Below are 12,786 nucleotides of genomic sequence, written 5' to 3'. Positions count from 1 at the left end.
AAGTAAGGAAAATTTACCTCATTTCATCTGAACAAGAATTTTAATGGGAAGATTTCCGTTTTATACCTTTTCCAAGGAAAGCTCAAAATATTGGATTTTTCCATTACTTTCATCACCATTGTCACCAGGAGAAATAAAGAGGGTAGATATCTCCAGTGATAACACAGACAGCAATAAAAGCCTTCCCTTTCTATCCAAAACTAAACAAAGTTTTGGCTTTAGATATTATTTAATAATAATTTAGAAGTTTACCTGTTAGGTGGTCAGACTCCATATCACACTCTACATAGAAGTGGCTCACCCCTTGGTCCACGCCATCTGGGTCTATCATATAGATTCCAGACTCTTGCACACCAACATTCTTTAAAGCTGCACACGACTCATACACTACAGAGCAAATAAATAAATATGTTAAATAAGGAAGTCATTAATGATTTTACAACATACCAGTAATTCTGAAATATCGATGCAACAGGTGAAAATTATTAGGAAAAAACTTTTCAGCGTGTCTCATCATATTGGGTGACTATGTCATGTCTGTGGGAAGCTTCAGACTGTCCCATGCAAATATATTGGGGAAGAATGCAATCAGACAGGCTAGAAAAACCTGCCCTGAATGCTAGTCCTCTATACTAGTGTGTCCATCAAGATTAGTCCCATGAGTGTCTTTAGTGTCCATTGCATACCTTGAAATGAGTGTTTTTGTGCTATCTGATCAGTCATGTTTATGACTGAAACCAGACCCAAAGACTTTTCTAGATGGTCAACACATGTCTGCACATGCAGATGTGTTTGTTTTTCCATACCTCCCAACCATCCCAGATTCTGCGGGACCATCCTGGGATTCCAACAAAATTCCATTGTCCTGAGAGTGTCCTGTCCAGAGCCCCGGAGTCAAGTGCCTGAAACAAGTTCTGGCCCTTGGCTCCACAGAGTCACCTGGCAGGGGAGTGCTAGCACCGGGCACCTTTCCCACATTGGTGACAGGGTGCCCCGGGTCCCTGGTGCCATATTACCCTATGCAGGTACAGGCCCTCTGCTGGCTGCCTGTAACAGCAATACATGTCAGATCCGAGGGAAGCTGGGCTCCTCTTTGGCTCTGATGTGTATCATGCACAAGAGGAGGTGGAGCAGCAGGGTGAGAGATATCCCCTGTATTGAGCCACACTGATCTGTGGTCTGTTTTAGGATTCTAGGGAGGAATAATTGCATGGGGGGGCAGGGCCGATCCGCCCTATAGGCTCACTATGCAAGCCACTTAGGGCCCCCGCAAGCTGCGGAGGGCCTGGTGAGAAGTCATTTTCGACCCCTCACCCCGCTTCTCAACTTGCTGGCTGCATGGAAGAAGAGGTTCTCACTTTAATGTAAGATGTCATTTCCAACAGCAGAACACCCCCTCCCTCCCCCGCTTCTCAACTTTAATCTTTAATGTGACATGTCACTGTTGGCAGTGCTCCCCCTTCTTAACTTTAATGCGACATCTCATTTTGCTTAGGGCCCCAGGGAGGTCAGGATCGGCACTGGGGTGGGGGGGGGGGGCATATGAGGGGGTAGGGGACACTTAACAAAAATTGTGCTGGGAGTTGACTTATGCTGGGAGGAGTTTCTCAGAAGATTTGTGTTGGGAGTTGATTTGGGAGAGGATTTGTGCAAAAAGGAGGAGTGGTTGTTCAAGGTGGAGGAGGATTTGTGCTAGAAGAGGGGGGATTGGAGGGGAAAGGATTTGAGCTAGACACGAAGAGAGGATTTGTGCTGGGAGGGGGGATTTGTGAGGAGATTTGTGCTTGAAAAGGTGGGATTGGAGGAGGGGAATTGTGCTAGAAGGGAAATGGGATATGTGCTGGGGGGAGGATTTGAGGGAGAAGTTCCGGCAATTTGTGATACAAGGGGAAGAGGATTTGGGGGAAAGATTTGTGCTAAAGGGGGTTTGGAATTGTGCTGGGAGGGGGATTTATGAGGGAAGCCAAGATTTGTGCTTTTGGGGGGACTCACGCTAGAAGGGGGAAGAGGTTTTGTGCTACAAGGCAGGATTGGGGAGGGGGGATTTGTGGTAGAAGGGAAAAGAGAAGTTGTGCTGGAAGTTGGAATTTAAAGGGGAAGTTGATTTGCACTAGAAGAGGCATTTTGGGGGGGATGATTTGTGCTGGGAGGATGGGTCTGGGGAGTGGGAGAGAATTTGTATTGTGAGGAGGAATCGGGGGAAGGAGAGGATTTATCCTGGGAGGGGGGATTTGGGGAGATAAATTGTGCTAAAAGGGGGAAAAAAGAATTTGTGCTTGGAGGAGGAGATTTGGGGGGGGATTTGTATTGGGAGGAGGATTGGTGCTGGGGGAGTGAAGAGGATTTGCACTACAACTGGAATTTGAAGGGCAGATTTGTGCTAGGAAGGTAAAAGTATTTCTGTTATGAGGGGGATTGAGGTGACCATGCAGATTAGTACTGTTTTTTTTTTTCTTGAAAGAAGAAAGTGGGAAGTTTTGCTAAAGAGGTGAAGTGAGGTACAGTATTACTTGTGGGGAAGGGCATTTTGCACCCTCTTGACCCCTACACTGTGTGTTACACACCCATAACTCCTGCACTCTTTTTGTTTTATACTTCTGACCCCTACTATGCATTACACACTCCTATCCCCTGCTTTCTGTGCATTACTTACTGATGATACCTATTCTCTGTGTGTTATATCCTCTTAAACCTGGCAATGAATGCTGCTCCCTGTACACTGCAATCTGCTTTACAAACTCCTGCACTATAGATACTATACTAGACATAGACATTACATACTTTCACCAAAGTGTTCATTGTGTCAACAGTTGCTGTTTGCAAAACAGTCTCTGACTATTTTACTGGAGTTGTAAAGGGTATTTTTTTGTGTATTAAAATAATAAATATGGTATACTTACCTGCTTCATCTAATGCTTCATCTGATGGTATAGCCCCAAACCTCCTCTTCTGGGGTGCCCTGTCAGCACTCCTGGCCTCTCCTCTTCCTATGGCAACACACTTTTGGGCTTGCTCCTGAGCCGGGCTGTATCCCCCTCACAGTATTTGAGTGACAGAAACAGGAGCCAATGCTACTGAGCCTGTGAGGAGGAAATCTGCCCCCTCTAAACTGTAAAAAAAACCTCTGTGATCCTGCCGCTTCCTGTATCCCTCTCTCTGTACAGACCACGATAACCAGGGTTGCTGAGCCCTGACCACCGTAGTCAGTTTGCATACCTCCAACATCCGCAACCTGCTCTCATCTCTCCTATCTCTCTCTGACCTCTTCCTCCCTGCCTGTCATCTCTGTGTCTGTGTCCAGGCTTGGCTACCAGCCAAGCCTGGGTGTGTTTTGATCTGGGTTGGGAGTGACTCAGAGTAGAGCTTGGTGATTCACAGGCAGCATCACCAGGACCTTCCACTTCTATCCAAAATGATCTAGTGTTTTCTGGAAGGGGAGGAGGAGAGGGGAGGTGGAGCTGTCTGGAGTGTTTTGGGTGTTTTGGGGAGCCCTGACTAATCCCCAACCTGGATTGGCAGGGGGCAGGCCTCTTTAAATAAACAGGGTCTGCCCAGCTGGGGGAGGAGTTGTTCGGGTGGAAGCTGGAGATCGAGTGCTATGCTGTCAGGCCTTGGAGGGAGCTCCCCAGTCTGGGGGGGGGTGGTGACCTTGGACCCAGGACTCGGGTGCAAACAGGACCCTTCTCACGACACACGGAGGTGTCCTGGACAGGTGGCACTGGAGCAAGAGAGGACAGCGGGAGAGCACTACCAGGCAAATTCTCCAGGAGAGGAACAACGGGTACCAGCCAAGAAGGCTGTTGAGTGACACGCAGTCAGAAGAGGACTGGGGAGGCATGCCTGAGAGGACTGGGAGATTGCAGTCTGAGATAGATGCAGAGGACTGGGGGTGTCACCGGCAGTGAAGAGAAGCAGCTGCAGCCAGGAGGGCTGGCAGGGCCTGAAGATGTGGTACTGGATTCAGTAGCCACGTGGAAAGCTAGCACTAAGGACTACCATATTTATGTTACACTAAATGGGCCAGCGGTTCCTGCCTGCAAAGGACATTCACCTTAGGCCTGGCTGAGTAAGTGTCCGGCCTACAAATCAGTGCTAGCTGGTCCAGGAAGTACAAGCAAGAGATGCGCTGAAGGTGTTGAGGGGAGATAGTCTGCAAGCAAATTAAGTGCTGGAGTTGAAGATTGGAGTTGTATCAACTGGAGGTGTATATAGTCAGTCCCATGTATATTTTTCTGCAAGCAATTGGGCATCTTATTAGTATCCCATCCCCAAGTTTATTCCCCTTAATAAAAATACAAAACAAAGTTCAAGGACTGGTTTTCTGCCTGAAGATGAATGACAACTGTGTGCCTGGCTGGGCAGGATGACAGACGGACTACCACCATCAGCAGCCCCTATGGAGGTACAGCAAAATACATATTCCTAAATAAACACGCCTATACTGTATGTGCTAGTCACGAATATAAAACAAACAATAGTCATAGCTTTTTTTGCATCACTGCAAATGACATAAAACAAATAAGGATACATTTAACCAAAGTATACAAAATACAAAATATATAGGTGTGAGTGAACAGAGCACACATAATAACCTATTATCTGTCCTCAGCAAGCACTAATTATTTTACCTTGGCAAATAACACCTGCTCTTTCTTTGGTATCACATGTACCAGACATTTTTATATTGCAGTTTTCCAGTACAGCCTCACTTCCGTTGCAGTTAACTGAAGAAATTGCTGATAAAACGCTATCTTCTCCAATAATCCTGACAAATCAGAAAAAATATGTCAGGGTGGCTTTAAAAACATAGTGCACTTTGAACTAACTACATAAACAATTTATAGGCTGTTTATCATTCCCCTTGATGACGTCTGCTACAGAAAAACATGTTGGGTAGGTCCAGCGTAAGTGACATCACCACGCACCCTGATACCAGACATCAACTGATCAGATGGTTATGGTACTTTGTGATACTGCTCTTTTAGGCCTCATTTCCATGGACGTTTTTACAGCCTCTTTTTTTAGCGTTTTTTACAGCTTAAAAATGCCTGTACATGTTAGTCTATGTCTTCATGCCCACATAGGCGTTTTTGAGCTGCAAATGGCATAGGCGTTTTTGAGCTGTAAATTTTTTTTATACAGTAATCAGTGCATATTTATAGCACTGTCACATTTATATTGGGGGATATTTATTATAGCAAAAAGTAAAAAATATAGGGCCAGATTCAGAGAGACTTACGACGGTGTATCAGTAGATACGGCGTCGTAAGTCCGAATGAGCGCCGTCGTATCTTTGCGCACATTCTTAAAATGAGATACGCCTCACTGTTGCCAAGATACGACGCCGTTGTATCTTGGCTGCATATTTACGCTGGCTGCTAGGGGCGTTTACATTGATTTAAGCGTCGAATGTAAATGAGCAAGATACGCCGATTCACGAACGTACACCCGTCGCAGTAAGCTATGCCGTTTACATAAGACATACGCCGGCGTAAAGATAAAACCCCTCTCTAGGTGGCGCAGCCCATGCAAGGTATAGACGTCGGAACTGCCGTCAGATTTTACGTCATTTACGTAAGTCGTACGTGAAAGGGGCTGGGCGTAAGGTTCACGTTGTACGCATTGAGCCGTCGTATCGTAGGGAGTATTTGCGACATGATTCTGAGCATGCGCCGTACCAACGGCCATTCATTTACATGGGGTCACGGGTTCTTTACATGTAGCACGCCCACTACCTGCCTAATTTGAATTAGGCGGGCTTACGACGGCCCATTTCCGCTACGCCAACGTAACTTAGGGAGCAAGTGCTTTGTGAATACTGGCGTTGCCTCACTATGTTACGTCGGCATAGTGCAAATGGGATGCGCTACGCTGGCCAAAAGATACGCCGCTATGCGTGAATCTGGCCCATCGTTATTTTTTTTCAAAATAGTTGCCCTTTTTTTGTTTATACACAAAAAATAAAAACCACAGAGGTGATCAAATAGAAAGCTCTATTTGTGGGAAAAAAAGGATGCAAATTGCGTTTGGATACAGCATTGCATGGCCGCGCAATTGTCGGTTGAAGGGCCAAATTGTAAAAAGTGCTCTGCTCAGGAAAAGGCTGAAGTGGTTAATAAATAAAGGCTCTACCTGCTTAGACATTTGAGAGCATAGACACTTCTTTTGATTACTTTACACTTTATATTAATGGCTCTCTGGACCACTTCTTTACATTAAAGGGGTTGTAAAGGTAAATGTTTTTTCACCTTAATGCATCCTATGCATTAAGGTGAAAAAACATTCGATGGTACCGCCCCGAACCACCGTTTTACTTACCTCACCCCTCGAAAGTCCCGCGCGCATCCCCGTGATCCTCTTCGGTTCCCAGCCTGGTCGTTGATTGGCTAGGCTGGACGGATCGATAGCAGCGCAGCCATTGGCTGGCGCTGCTGTCAATCACATCCGATGACGTAGCGCGCCGGGGGTGGGGCCGAGTGATACAGTCGGTGGCTATGCCCGCCGCTGTATCACGGGAGCGTGCCCGCAAAAGCTTTCCACCATGCAAGCTCGCTTGCATGAAGGTGGAAAGCTCTTGCGAGGCGGAGCCGAGACAGCCGCGGAGGGACCCCAGAAGACCGGGTTCGGGGACACTTTTTTTTTAACTTTAGTGTTCCTTTAACACTTGATTGGATTTTTCTTTTTATCTACTACTTCCATTTTATATGTATTATCATGGTATGTGACGTGTTTATGTATATGCATCTTTATTTAGCTGTGAACTTTTTTTCATAGTACCTGCAAAAGCCTGAAGAAAATTACAGCCCTTTTTCCTCTTTATGGTATCCATTTTGACGTGGTTAATTTTTGTTCTATCATAAATATCTCTAGCGGACCTTCTAGCTACACTATAAGTCTAGCCTACAAAGAGAACATAGGCCTAACCAAGAAGTGTGGTTTACAGTAAAGTAGGGCACCAAAGGCAGACCAGGCCCTGAGCAGCTTAAGGTTAAACTGCTTCTCCTCCAATCTCATTAAGTGGCCCTGTGTCTTTCTACTCTCCCTGAGACTGAATAGTTTTCTTCCTACGCTGGGATCACCATTGCAATATTTGTATATTGCTATCATATCGTCTCTCAAGCATCACTTCTCCAGGGAGAATAAATGTAGCGCTTGTAGTTCATCGTAATTGAAGTTCCTCATAATTGAGGTCCTCCAGTCCCCTATTAACTTTGTAGCCCTTCTCTGGACTCTTTCCAGTTCCAGCATATCCTTCCTGAGAATTGGTAACCAGAACTGGATTGAAAACTCCATATGTGGCGAATCAGAGTTTTATAAAGTGTCAGGATTAAATTCCCTTTTTAATGTATGCTAATATTCTGCTGGCTTTGATTGCTGCAGCTTGACATTGCATGCTCAGTCTGTCTTCAACTAGGACCCCCAGATCTTTCTCCATCCTGGATGCCCCCAGAGGTTCTCCCTCTAGTGAGTAACTTATTTTTGTGTCGTCAGCAAAAACTGAGATTGAGCTATTTATACCATCCTCTATATAATTTATGAATACATTTAACAGAATTGGTCCCAGGACAGAGCCTTGTGGTACCCCACTTACCACTCCAGACCAGTCTGGGTACATGTTATTTATTACCACCATTTGGACAAGCCCCTGTAACCAGTTTTCTATCCAAGAACAAACCAAATGGCCCATGCCTACAGACCTCAATTTGTAGATTAAGCATCTATGCGGGACTGTATCAAACGCTTTTGCAAAATACAGATACACCACATCCACAAGTCTTCCCCTATCTAGATGTCATCCCTTTCAATAGTTTACATATGATCATTGTTAGGGTTGGCTCTTCGCCAATAAGCTGGTACCATTTCTGGCAGTATGCTGTCTTTAGAAATTAGGAATAATGCTGCATACACACCATCACTTTATGTGATGAAAAAAAACGACATTTTCTGTGAAGTAAAAAACTACGTTTTTGAAACTTAAATTTTCAAAGACGAAGTTGCCTACACACCATCGTTTTTCTCACAATGTTCTAGCAAAGCGAGGTTACGTTCTCACCACTTTTTCCATTGAAGCTCGCTTCTGGGCATGCGCGGGTGTAAAAACGTCTTTTTAAACGACGTTTTTTGCTACACACGGTCAATTTCTGTGAAGTAAAAAACAAGGTTTTGAAAAACAACACATAAAATTGAAGCATGCTTCAATTTTTTTTGGTCGTTTTTTACAAGACATAAAACGACGTTTTCCCCCACACACGGTCAATTAAAGTGATGTTTTTAAAAACTTCGTTTTTTTTCATCACATAAAGTGATGGTGTGTACGGGGCATAATGGGCCAAATTCTCAAAAACTCTGCGTAACTTAAATTTCAGCAGTTAAGTTACACTGACTTAAAATTTCTACCTAAGTACCTGATCGTCAAAGCACTTAGGTAGAAATTACACGCTGTGTAACTTAAGTGCCGCCGTCGTAAGGCGGTCCTCCTCTCCTGGGGGCGTTTAAAATTTAAATGAGGCGCGCTCCCGCGCCGGCCGTACTGCGCATGCGTGTGACGTCATTTTCCCGACGTGCAGCGCGCGAACGTAATTAACGCCGGTCGGCTTTGAGAATTTCGACGGGACACTAAAGTTGCGACGGGTGAAAAAAAAAGACGCGCCGGGAAAACAAATAATTATAAAAAAAAATGACAGCGTCGCTCAGCATGCATTCCTGAGAGGGTGAACTCCATGCCAATTTTCAAAGAAAAAACCGGCATGGGTTCCCCCCCCAGGAGCATACCAGGCCCTTAGGTCTGGTATGGGTTGTAAGGAGACCCCCCCACGCCGAAAAATTGACGTAGGGGGTCCCCCTACAATCCATACCAGACCCGTATCCAAAGCACGCTACCCGGCCGGCCAGGAATGGGAGTGGGGACGAGCGAGCGCCCCCCCCCCCCTCCTGAGCCGTGCCAGGCCGCGTGCCCTCAACATGGGGGGGTTGGGTGCTCTGGGGCAGGGGGGCGCACTGCGGGCCCCCCCACCCCAGAGCACCCTGTCCCCATGTCGATGAGGACAGGACCTCTTCCCGACAACCCTTGCCATTGGTTGTCGGGGTCTGCGGGCGGAGGCTTATCGGAATCTGGGAGTCCCCTCAAATAAGGGGGCCCCCAGATACCGGCCCCCCACCCTAAGTGAATGGATATGGGGTACATCGTACCCCTATCCATTCACCTGTAGGCAAAAAGTAAAATGTAGTAAACACACAACACAAGGCTTTTTAAAATATTTTATTATTCTGCTCCGGAGGCCCCCCCTGTCTTTGTTATTAGCTCAATTACCAGGGGGGGCTTCTTCTTCCGCTCTCCGGGGGTCTTCTCCGCTCTCCGGGGGTCTTCTCCGCTCTCCGGGGGGGCTTCTCCGGACTCCGGGGGGCTTCTTCCATCTTCTCCCCTCTTCCGCTCTTGACTCGGCGAACCCCGGTTCTTCTGCAGCTCTCCGGTGCCTTCTTCTTCAGCGCTGGCTGCCTGCTATGTTTGTGTGTTAGCTCGATTTCTAACAGGCAGCCGGCGCGGTCTTCTGTGACGCCAGGGTCTTCTGGTCTTCTGTTCTTCCGATGTTGCCTCGTCGCCTGTTGTCGCTGTAATGATGGATGCGCGCCTTGCATCACATTTATATAGGCATCACCGTCCCATCATGCTCCGGTAGGTACCCACGTGGTGGGTGCACGTGGGTAGGCACCCACCACGTGGGTACCTACCGGAGCATGATGAGTCCGGAGAAGCCCCCCCGGAGAGCGGAGAAGACCCCCCGGAGAGCGGAGAAGACCCCCGGAGAGCGGAGAAGACCCCCGGAGAGCGGAAGAAGAAGCCCCCCCTGGTAATTGAGCTAATAACGAAGACAGGGGGGGCCTCCGGAGCAGAATAATAAAATATTTTAAAAAGCCTTGTGTTGTGTGTTTACTACATTTTACTTTTTGCCTACAGGTGAATGGATAGGGGTACGATGTACCCCATATCCATTCACTTAGGGTGGGGGGCCGGTATCTGGGGGCCCCCTTATTTGAGGGGACTCCCAGATTCCGATAAGCCTCCGCCCGCAGACCCCGACAACCAATGGCAAGGGTTGTCGGGAAGAGGTCCTGTCCTCATCGACATGGGGACAGGGTGCTCTGGGGTGGGGGGGCCCGCAGTGCGCCCCCCTGCCCCAGAGCACCCAACCCCCCCATGTTGAGGGCACGCGGCCTGGCACGGCTCAGGAGGGGGGGGCGCTCGCTCGTCCCCACTCCCATTCCTGGCTGGCCGGGTAGCGTGCTTTGGATACGGGTCTGGTATGGATTGTAGGGGGACCCCCTACGTCAATTTTTCGGCGTGGGGGCGTCTCCTTACAACCCATACCAGACCTAAGGGCCTGGTATGCTCCTGGGGGGGAACCCATGCCGGTTTTGAATTTAAAAATTGCCGTGGAGTTCTCCCTCAGGAATGCATACCAAATGCCGTCGCTGGAATGGGCCTTTACAAGGTTTGGCTAACTTTCCACATTGTAAAACCAGCCCTAATTTTGCGCCGGCAAATTCGGAACTTAGGCAGAAATCAAAGTGCTGAAATGCTTTGAAAATCTACTTAAGTCCTCATTTGCATACGCAAAGCTGGATTTCAATGAGAAATGCCCCCAGTGGCGGATGCGGTACTGCATCCTAAAATCTGACCGTGTAAGTGTCTTACACATGTCAGATTTTCTGCCTAACTTTGGAAAAAGCCTTTTGAGAATCGTTTCCAAAGTTAGGCACAGAGATACGCAGGCTGAACAGCAGTTAAGTCTGCGTATCTCTTTTGAGAATTTGGCCCAATGTTCTGGAAATAACCACCTGGCCACACTTCTTTCTCATGTTGTAATCATCTGAAAACTCTGCAAGCATCTGAAATGATCTGAAATCAGAAAGTAAACCATTTTGTTTGTCTGCAGGATGACTGCAGGGACTAGCCACTTAGCTGAATCAGCACCTAGAGCAGTCCTGTGATGAACAAGCCAAGAATACAGCACATGTTGTGGAACTATAAGAACCAGAACATCTTTGCATAATAGAGTTGTGTAACATATTGGCTTTTGCCGGCTAGTTCGTGGGACTACGATTAAAACTGCAATTATTTTTTTTTCTCTGGAGAGTTTAATGATCTGATCAGCATCACATTTACATTTTGGAAGCCTAAAGGCACAGAAAATGCCCTATCTTTTACACCCCACAGGGTAACTTGCCTGTGCAAGACTGAGTAAATCCAAATGGGCTAATTAAGGACTGAATTTGAAATATACTGGTCTGAAACAAAAATGGATTGGTTTATAATTAGATTTAATAACTTGTGTCACTGAGTTTTTTTTAAAAACCTATATATTGCCTGTTGTCTGTGGGAGATATCTGAGGTAGTCTGTCAGATCAATACAGGAGATGCCTGCCAAATTGCATCTTTGGACACTGGGTTGCTGTGATAGGTGAACCTCTGAGGGAGTCCTTTATTGTTGTACAGTACACAGACCATATTCTCTCTTCAATTTATAGCTGACACCTGTGGTGATATGTAGCACATCTGTTGTAATGGACAGATGCCTGTGGTTGAATAGAGCAAAAATTTGATTTTATGCTAAATGTTTATTGCACTGGTTCTCTGGAACTGTCAGTTATGTTGAGTGGTGCCAAATTCAGTTAATTCCAGTACGAAACGTAAAGTTTGATCAAGCAAGCATGTGTTATGTAAGGTTGGGTTTGATTAACATAATCCGTAATTCAAGCAAGACAAAGGTGATAGAGTTTAATAAAAAAAAAATACCTTGTAGCTATTGCAGGGCCTTGAAAGCCAAGCTGGCGACACACAACTTTGGCATCTTTGTTACTCCAATGCTTAGGACAAACGGTTCCTCGAAATCCCTGGTAGTCCACTTCAACTATTCCTTCAAAGCTATTTTTTCCCCCAACCAGGCGAATACCTTGTAAAAAATATTAACTGTTTAAAATGTCTAAGGATACCAACACATTGATGGTCGTGATGATGCATTTTTTAAATACCTGTACTTTGTCTACTCAATTTAAAATAAATTTATTAATAGAGAGTTACCTAAAAAAAAGTTGTTTAAATGCACACTGTTTATCTTGAATATTTTATCAGACAATATAAAATAAAATCTGTATATAGGTGCTGCCATCTTGCTTCCCAGGAAACAAAACAGGGGGCAGAGGTTTCTGTCAGAAAGATCTATATTACAAGATTCTGAGTGGTTTGTGTTGGTTATGGCTATAATCAGTACCCAGCACTACTCCTTCTCATGAGACTATGGGCTAGATTCAAGTAGCCCGCCGTAAGTTTGTGCGGGCGTATGTTATTTACGCTACGCCGCCGCAACTTACACGGGCTAGTGCAGTATTCACAAAGCACTTGCCCCGTAAGCGGCGTAGCGTAAATGGGGCCGGCGTAAGCGCGCCTAATTCAAATGAGTATGAGGGGGCGTGTTTTATGTAAATGGATGGTGACCTGACGTGATTGACGTTTTTCCCGAACGGCGCATGCGCCGTCCGTGAAATTTCCCAGTGTGCATTGCTCCAAGCTACGCCGCAAGGACGTCATTGGTTTCGACGTGAACGGAAATTACGTCCAGCCCTATTCGCGAACGACTTACGCAAACGACATAAAAAATTCAAAATTCGACGCGGGAACGACGTCCATACTTAACATTGCGTACGCCTCTTAATAGCAGGAGCAACCTTACGCCGAAAAAGCCTAACGTAAACGACGTAAAAAAATATCGCCGGGCGTACGTAAATTTG

The 12,786-nt window shown here is 46.3% G+C and overlaps 1 protein-coding gene across 2 annotated transcripts in view; it reads right to left on the bottom strand.

Moving 5' to 3' along the window:
- Positions 1 to 12,786, bottom strand: part of LOC120940562 — a 66,306-nt gene that overhangs the window by 35,863 nt on the left and 17,657 nt on the right. For both annotated transcript variants that reach the window (XM_040353502.1, XM_040353501.1), the window contains exons 5-7: positions 11,795 to 11,951; positions 4,629 to 4,765; positions 253 to 387 (exon numbers count right to left, since the gene is read on the bottom strand). In XM_040353502.1, coding sequence (XP_040209436.1) covers positions 253 to 387; positions 4,629 to 4,765; positions 11,795 to 11,951 — 429 coding nt within the window. The remainder of the gene's footprint in view (positions 1 to 252; positions 388 to 4,628; positions 4,766 to 11,794; positions 11,952 to 12,786) is intronic.

This window comes from Rana temporaria, chromosome 5 (genome assembly GCF_905171775.1).
Source record: "Rana temporaria chromosome 5, aRanTem1.1, whole genome shotgun sequence".
In the NCBI taxonomy this organism is placed as follows: domain Eukaryota; kingdom Metazoa; phylum Chordata; class Amphibia; order Anura; family Ranidae; genus Rana; species Rana temporaria.
The sequence above is the reverse complement of the archived record's forward strand: the minus strand, read 5'-3'. Positions and strand labels throughout refer to the sequence as shown.